The sequence below is a fragment of the Elephas maximus genome, chromosome 7 (assembly GCF_024166365.1).
Source record: "Elephas maximus indicus isolate mEleMax1 chromosome 7, mEleMax1 primary haplotype, whole genome shotgun sequence".
In the NCBI taxonomy this organism is placed as follows: Eukaryota; Metazoa; Chordata; class Mammalia; order Proboscidea; family Elephantidae; genus Elephas; species Elephas maximus.
This window is the reverse complement of record NC_064825.1, coordinates 105,471,842-105,480,723: the sequence shown is the minus strand read 5'-3', so window position 1 is coordinate 105,480,723 and position 8,882 is coordinate 105,471,842. Positions and strand designations below refer to the sequence as shown.

The window sequence follows — 8,882 nt, the reverse complement described above, 5'->3', positions numbered from 1 at the left end:
TAACATAAAATTACAATCGCAAAATGGAGGACAGCCACACAATACTGGAAACCACGGCCTGACCAAGTTGATACATATTTCTGGGGGACACAATTCAATCCCTGACAGTGGGTTATGTGTAGTGGATGTTATACGGTCACAAAATCATTGGATTAGAGGTGGTGAAATGTGTTGGGGGAAAAGCATCAGATAGCAATTAATGAAAATAGGTAACCATTACAGAATTGTTATATTTCTAAATGCGGAAGTGAAGAATATTGTCTCAGAAATTTAAAAAAAAACAAAGGATGAAAAATGGAAAGTAGATGAGAGTCATTTAGTAGTGAAGTCCATCTGCATTTCATTAGATGTGGGACTTGACTGGAGGAAGGCATAGATTCAAGGTTGCCATAAAGCATAATATTAGACTCAATTCTTGTTATTGGACATTGATCAGCTAGAATGAAAATTTCAGGCTTTGCTAAAGTTGTTGCAGAATTCACAGGGGAAAATACAGAACCAGAAATCTAATTAATCACACTTTTGCATAACAGAGAAAATGAGGGCAGACTAGCGATTCAAGTCCCTAATGTCACTAAGCAAAAATAAAACGTGACCTGCCTAGTGTTCACCTACCCAAAATCAGAAGAGAAAGACATGTTCATCTCAGGTAGGATTCTGAATTGACAAGACAAAAGACTACAGAAAAAAAAAAATTGGGGGGAACATAGAGTAATCAAATATTGAGGTATTTGTAAATGAATCATTTTTTGCCTACTTATTCACTTAAATAAACTGCATCTAAATGGGAAGCCAGAATGTTTTATGGTTGAAGCTGTGGGTATTTGACCGACCTCATCTGTATGAATAAAGGAGATATTTTATTAATTTATATTTCAACTAAAATTCACAAGTAAGTCATTACTTTTTATTATTGTTCAAGTGATACCAATATATATGTGAATTTAAAATGTGTTCTAGTGTTGATCCTACCGTAACTGACGTATCACATTAAAAATATCAATATGTATAAGTTCAAGTTCATATGAAATACATACTATAATACCTAAGTACAGAAAAAAATAAGAAAAAAATCGGACCACCATTCGCTTTTCAATTTTTCTAAAGCAACAGAAAGATTCACACACACATGTATACACACACACAGACACACGAAAATGAACCCTTTATAATTCTGAAGTATTTATTACTCCTCATTTTCATTTGTTATGGAAAATTCAATATGAAAATGGAAAGAAATACAAATGTGTGTGTTAAGTTCTGTTTTTCCCGCTCTGTATCACTTCTCTTTAGTTTGCTAATGGACTTATTCTTTGAGATCAGGTCAGTCATACAAGTGGGTTAGAAATGCTCATCAAAGAAAAATGAAATATGATAGAACAGTTTAATTAAACATGCTTCATTCACGTTTAATCAGTTGAAACTAGACATCATAGACAAAAGCAGTAACATAATAAATTTAATGATTAATTTATATGCAATGTCATTCATTGTTGCTGATTCTTTAAACTCAATTATGTTTCAGGGTGAATACAATAAATGTGATCACTTTTTTTGTTCAAAAGGGTATTTCTTTTAACACAAGTCAGAAGTTTAAGCCTGTATCTTCTGGCTTGGTCTTTCTAATGTTTGTGTTTCTTTATGTCATTTTCAATGTGTTGTGAGGTTTAAGTTTATTCAAATCTACTGTCTGAGATAGGACAATAGAGGCAAATGCAAATGACAAGTGTCAAGAAAGATTTATAGATTTATAATCAGTTTTTGAACTTCATGTTCCAGACATTTTAGTTTTTATCGATAACATAAAAATGGCTCTTTAACAGTGACATTTATCTTGACCTCTTACTGAGGATAAAGACAATTCAGAGAAAGTGTTCTGCTTTACAGACAAGGTTTTGTGCGTGTTCAGCAGAGGTAAACCCTGATGTATTATTTTCTTGATTTTTTCTTAGTCATTTAGAAAAAGAACAAAGAAGGATGGATGAAGAAAATTGTTCCTCCTTGACTGAATTCCAACTCTTGGGAATTACTAATAACCCTGAGATTGACGCGACCATATTTGCTATATTTCTGGCTGCATATCTCATTATTCTTGTGACAAATCTTGGAATGATCATTTTAATTAGAATGGACTCCCAGCTTCAAACACCAATGTACTTTTTCCTCAGCCACCTCTCCTTCTGTGACCTCTGTTATTCCACAGCAGTTGGACCCAAGATGCTGGTGGACCTCTTAACTAAAGACAAGTCAATTTCCTTCTATGGCTGTGCTCTGCGATTCTTCATCTTCTGTATCTTTGGAGATTCTGAGTGCCTCCTGCTGGCAGTGATGGCCTTTGATAGGTACAAGGCCATTAGCAATCCCTTGCTGTATACAGTCAACATGTCCAGCAGGGTGTGCTCCGTCCTCACGGCTGGGGTTTACCTGGTAGGCATGGTGGATGCTTTGATAGATATGACGTTAGCTTTCCGCTTATGTTTCTGTGGGTCAAATGAAATTAATCATTTCTTCTGTGACTTACCTCCCCTTCTCCTCCTTTCCTGTTCTGATATTCAAGTCAATGAGCTGGCATTATTCACTGTTTTTGGCTTCATAGAACTGAGTTCCATTTCAGGAGTTCTTGTCTCTTACTGTTACATCATTCTCTCAGTCTTAAAGATCCGCTCTGCTGAGGGAAAGTTCAAAGCTTTCTCCACCTGCACCTCTCACTTAATTGCTGTTGCAATTTTCCAGGGAACAGGACTTTTCATGTATTTCCGACCAAGTTCTGCCTACTCTCTAGATGGAGACAAAATGACCTCATTGTTTTACACCCTTGTCATCCCCATGTTAAACCCACTGATTTACAGTCTACGAAACAAAGATGTGAAAGAGGCTCTTAAGAAACTTAAAAATAAAAGATGGTTTTATTGAAAAATGATGTATTTATTTTCTCCCAATGTTTCTTTATAATATGTGGAAATTGAATTTGTTTCAACTAATTTGGTGCATTCCAATAAGTACTTATACTATATTCCAGATATATATACCTGCTCTGTTCCCCAGATATGCCATGTGTTACTACGTGTCTTGAATTGATATATGTACTCCCTCTGTGTTGAAAAGTTTCCAAATTCTTCTTACTTTGTCAACTTTTTGTTTGGTCATCTTTTATTTATGCATTAATTTATTTTGTCTGAAATTTATTGATTATTTGGTAAGTGCCTATTATACGTCTAAATGCCTTGAATTCTATGGTAGATTTTTATAATAATGAATCTAACGGAAGTTACAAACATTAATTAAATAATCTAATCATTGAAATTTTTCAAATTATTTATTAATAATAATGCCATGAATGTAAAGACTGGGCATTACAAATACTAAGCAGGTTCATCAAACCTAGTGTGCAGAGATAAGAAGTCCTCCATAGAAATGGAAGCATTTAGTCTGGTATCTAAAGGATGAGTAGGCATTAACTGAGAGGTGAAAATGGGGAGAGAAGGCAGTTGAAGCAGTAATTGGAGAGGCCTTGAACTGAACAGGACCATGCTATTTCTGCAGAAAATAAAGAGGGTCAACATGGCTAGTTTATAGGGAACAAAAGGACTAGCCTGATGAGTTAAATCCCTGTGTTGCAGTTCTCAACTCAGTCACTTCCTTCAGGTAACATTGTTTCCCTTAAATATCCCTTTCCTTGGTTCACACACCACCATGTGCCTCAAGACATTGTTGAATCTGTGACTCTGTTTTCTAAATCATTATCTCTGCTGTGGGGTTATGGACACTCTGAGGTCAAGGACTAGGCATTTTACGTCCTTTAGTCAAGTACCAACATAACATCTGAGTAAACAGGTAATAAAACAAAAAAGTCATCAAAATTTTTATTTAATGCCTATTTTGTTGTTGTTGTTAGGTGCCATTGAGTTGGTTCCGATTCATAGTGGCCCTATGCACAACAGAACGAAACACTGCCCGGTCATGCGCCATCCTTACAATCATTGTTATGCTTGAGCTCATTGTTGCAGCCACTATGTCAATCCACCTCATTGAGGGTCTTCCTCTTTTCCACTGACCCTGTACTTTGCCAAGCATGATGTCCTTCTCCAGGGACTGATCTCTCCTGACAATATGACCAAGGTATGTAAGACGCAGTTTTGCCATACTTGCCTCCAAGGAGCATTCTGGCTGTATTTCTTCCAAGACAGATTTGTTCATTCTTTGGGGAGTCCATGGTATATTTGACATTCTTCGCCAACACCACAATTCAAAAGAGTCAATTCTTCTTTGGTCTTCCTTATTCATTGTCCAGCTTTCACATGCATATGATGTGATTGAAAATACCATGGCTTGGGTCAGGCGCAGCTTAGTCTTCAGGGTGACATCTTTGCTCTTCAACACTTTGAAGAGGTCCTTTGCAGCAGATTTGCCCAATGCAATGCGTCTTTTGATTTCTTGACTGCTGCTTCCATGGCTGTTGATTGTGGATCCAAGTAAAATGAAATCCTTGACAACTTCAATCTTTTCTCTGTTTATCATGATGTTGTTCATTGGTCCAGTTGTGAGGATTTTTGTTTTCTTTATGTTGAGGCGTAATCCATACTGAAGGCTGTGGTCTTTGATCTTCATTAGTAAGTGCTTCAAGTCCTCTTCACTTTCAGCAAGCAAGGTTGTGTCATCTGCATAACTCAGGATGTTAATGAGTCTTCCTCCAAACCTGATGCCCAGTTCTTCTTCATATAGTCCAGCTTCTCTGCTTATTCGTTCAGCATACAGATTAAATAGGTATGGTGAAAGAATACAACCCTGACGCACATCTTTCCTGACTTTAAATCAATCAGTATCCCCTTGTTCTCTTTGAACAACTGCCTCTCGATCTATGAAAAGGTTCATCATGAGCACAATTAAGTGTTCTGGAATTCCCATTCTTTGCAATGTTATCCATTATTTGTTATGATCCGCACTGTCGAATGCCTTTGCATAGTCAATAAAACACAGGTAAAAATCCTTCTGGTATTCTCTGCTTTCAGCCAGGATCCATCTGACATCAGCAATGATATCCCTGGTTCCACGTCCTCTTCTGAATCCAGCCTGAATTTCTGCAGCCGTTTTGAATGATCTTCAGCAAAATTTTGCTTGCGTGTGATTTTAACGATATTGTTCTATAATTTCCACATTCAGTTGGATCACCTTTCTTGGGAATAGACATAAATATGGATCTCTTCCAGTCAGTTGGCCAGGAGGCTGTCCTCCATATTTTTTGGCACAGACAAGTTAGCACCTCCAGCACTGCATCTGTTTGTTGAAACATCTCAATTGACATTCCATCAATTCCTGGAGCCTTGTTTTTCACCAATGCCTTCAGAGCAGCTTGGACTTCTTCCTTCAGTACCATCAGTTATTGTTAATATGCCACCTCTTGAAATGGTTGAATATCGACTAATTCTTTTTGGTGTAATGACTCTGTATATTCCTTCCAACGTCTTTTGATGCTTTCTGTGATGTTTAATATTTTCCCTATGGAATCCTTCACTATTGCAACTCGAGGCTTGAATTTTTTCTTCAGTTCTTTCAGCTTCAGAAACCACAAGCATGTTCTTCCCTTTTGGTTTTCCATCTCCAGCTCTTTGCACATGTCATTATAATACTTTGTCTTCTCGAAAGGCCCTTTGAAATCTTCTGTTCAGTTCTTTTACTTCATCAATTCTTCCTTTTGCTTTAGCTGCTCAACACTCAAGAGCAAGTTTCAGAGTCTCTTCTGACATTCATCTTGGTCTTTTCTTTCTTTCCTGTCTTTTCAGTGACCTCTTGCTTTCTTCATGGATGATGTCCTTGATGTCATTCCACAATTCATCTAGTCTTCGGTCGCTAGTGTTCAATGCATCAAATCTATTCTTGAGATGGTCTCTAAATTCAGGTGGGATATACTCAAGGTCATATTTTGGCTCTCGTGGACTTGCTCTGATTTTCTTCAGTTTCACCTTGAACTTGCAAATGAGCAATTGATGGTCTGTTCCACAGTTGGCTCCTGGCAGCAGCTGATAAAAATCTTCTATTTCTTCATCTTTGGCCATAGTGGTTGATGCATAAATTTGAATAATAGTTGTATGAACTGGTCTTCCTTGTAGACGTATGGATATTATCCTATCACTGACAGTGTTGTACTTCAGGATAGACCTTGAAACATTCTTTTTGACGATGAATGCAACACCATTCCTCTTCAAGTTGTCCTTCCAGCATAGTAGACTATATGATTGTCTGATTCAAAATGGCCAATACCAGTCCATTTCAGCTCACTAATGCCTAGGATATCGATGTTTATGCATCCATTTCATTTTTGATGATTTCCAATTTTCCTAGATTTATACTTTGTACATTCCAGGTTCCAATTATTAATAGTTGTTTGCAGCTGTTTCTTCTCATTTTGAGTTGTGCCACATCAGCAAATGAAGGTCCTGAAAGCTTTACTCCATCCACGTCATTAAGGTCGACTCAACTTTGAGAAGGCAGCTCTTCCCTGGTTGTCTTTTGAGTACCTTCCAACCTGGGGGGCTCATCTTCCAGCACTATGTTCCACTGCTATTCATAAGGTTTTCACTGGCTAATGCTTTTCAGAAGTAGCCTGCTGGGTCCTTCTGCCTATTCTGTCTTAGTCTGGAAGCTCAGCTGAAACCTGTCCTCCATCGGTGACCCTGCTGGTGTCTGAATACCCAGTGGCATAGCTTCCAGCATCACAGCAACACACAAGCCCCCATAGTACGAGAAACTGACAGACACATGGGGGATTTAATACCTGTAAGGAAAAAAAGGAGAGTGTATTATGTGCCTTGAATAAAGTTTTTGTGTCTTATAAGCAATTACATAAAGAGGTTGTGAATACTAAAAGCAATGGAACTTTTGTTTTTGTTGTTGTTGTTAGCTATTGTCAAGTCAGCTCCAGATCATGGTGACCTTAAGTATAAAGATATGCAAATTATTATTTGGAAAATAATTACATAAAAATGTATTTACAAGGCATTTGACAACTTCACATGGATCTGCTGTACTTTTCTGATGACAAAAGCCTCAGAACATGAGGTTGTTTCACAAACAGGGACATGGGCATGTGCTGGAAGGACCTTACAAGAATCAATGACACTCTTAAAGTTATACAACAATTATACAAGCTAAATCACATTCCATATCTAAGACTGACTAGTTTGTACTGCAAAATGCCCTCGAGTGAAAATATTTCAGACTGCCAGGAAAACCCAAGAAAGACAATGTAATTCCTTTGGTCTTCAGGGTGGAAGTTTTTCTGGGATCCTGAGACACAGTAGGGTAAGTATGAAGATAGGAAAAAGAAAAAAAAAAAGGCTGGGTGTGATGGTTATAGTTGTTTGTCAACTTGACTGGGCCTTGATTCTCAGTGATTAGACAGTAGTATGATGTTGTGTTCCCTTCTGTGATGAGATTTGATATAATGTTACTACCTCCATGATGGTATCTTCTGTGAGTAGCCAATCAGTTGAAGGGAGTTCAGTTGGGCATGTGCCTTGCATCAAATATGTGTGTACATTCTGGAAGGCCTTAGGAGGCTTTTACTCATTTTGGATCTTGCAGCCAGTTCCTGTGTGTCCAACCTCCAGTTCCTGGGTCTTTACCTAGCAGTTTACCTGCAGTGAGCTCTGCTCTCTGGTTTGCTGATCCTGGGTTCACCAGACACTGTGGCTTTGTGAATCAGGAGAAGCCTCAATCCTGACCCAAGGGCTTAGGACGTTCCAGCCTCTACAACTGCCTGAGCTGTTTCCTTGACATAATCCCTCGCTGTATATACTTATATACTCATATGCTTAATCGGTTCTAGAGAACCCAGCCTAAGACAATGGGTGATGCTTCTTTTGGACCTAATTCCTTCTCAGTTAATCCTTGTTCTTTTGGAAATGTTAGCTACGAACTAGTTGCTGTCTTGAAGTGCAGCATGCAGGAATGCATTCAAATCGTATTGAATTCCAAGCAAACAAGAGTTTAAGTAGGTTTCTTCTACATAAGAAGGTACAGATACCATCTAGCTAACTCATAGTTCTCCCATATGATGATTGTAATGTATTTAAAGTCAAATTTGATATGCATATTGGCCTCTATAAAAAGATGTAATTATGAAGATGAATTCTAAAGAAGATATTTTAAGTTTATTCAACAAAGCATTTTGAGCTAATAAAAGAGCACGTAAATGGAATGAGCTGATTTGTAAAATATGTTAAGAGATATCTGTGCCTAAATTGGTGCAAGTAGAGGATGAATAATCCCTCATTAGACCCATTGTTTGGGGAATTCATGATTCAACTAGGGTATTGAGCAGATGACCTGTAAGACCTTGTTATCTTGATCTTCTATAGGGAAAGCTACCATTTAAATATTTTAATCTACCCTACACTAATTCATATCTACCCTTTCCCTTAATTCTCTGCCTCTCTTATTTATATGCTTCTTATACTCCCACCATCTAAAATATTATTGTCCACATAAGGCATTACCAATGTCTGTTTATAATGAGTTACTGTTATTGCCCCCCACTCCCTTTTCTTAATCTTAGTTGCTTCTTTCTGCACAGACACCAGCGTCCCTGATCATAAGCATAACACAGTTGTCACAGATTAGAGTGTGTTGTTGTGGTTAGGTGCCATTGAGTCGGTGCTGACTCAGGGCAATATAGGTATGATAATACCAACAACTAGCTATATTGGTGATAACTTAGCGGGCAAAATCTGATACACTGAAAAGGTCATAATATTCAGTAATCCAGTGTGTTTTTCATACTCAGTGCAGTAATTTTAATGTAGCTTTAAATCCACTCTAGAAGCATGTTATGAACAAGGAAAGTAACAGGAGGAAAACTGTGTCTGAGTCTCTGTCTAAATTTA

At 37.6% G+C, this 8,882-nt stretch overlaps 1 protein-coding gene across 1 annotated transcript; it reads left to right on the top strand.

The window, feature by feature from the left end:
* Positions 1-1,974: 1,974 nt before the first annotated feature.
* Positions 1,975-2,913, top strand: LOC126079447 (olfactory receptor 5W2-like). Its single transcript, XM_049890443.1, has one exon. It carries the CDS (start codon positions 1,978-1,980, stop codon positions 2,911-2,913), a length of 936 nt encoding a protein of 311 aa, XP_049746400.1. The 5' UTR covers positions 1,975-1,977.
* Positions 2,914-8,882: the final 5,969 nt, after the last annotated feature.

What these genes read in the sequence shown, in the direction of transcription:
- LOC126079447 (XM_049890443.1), top strand. Translation starts at nt 1,978, where the DNA reads ATGGATGAAGAAAATTGTTCCTCCTTGACTGAATTCCAACTCTTGGGA.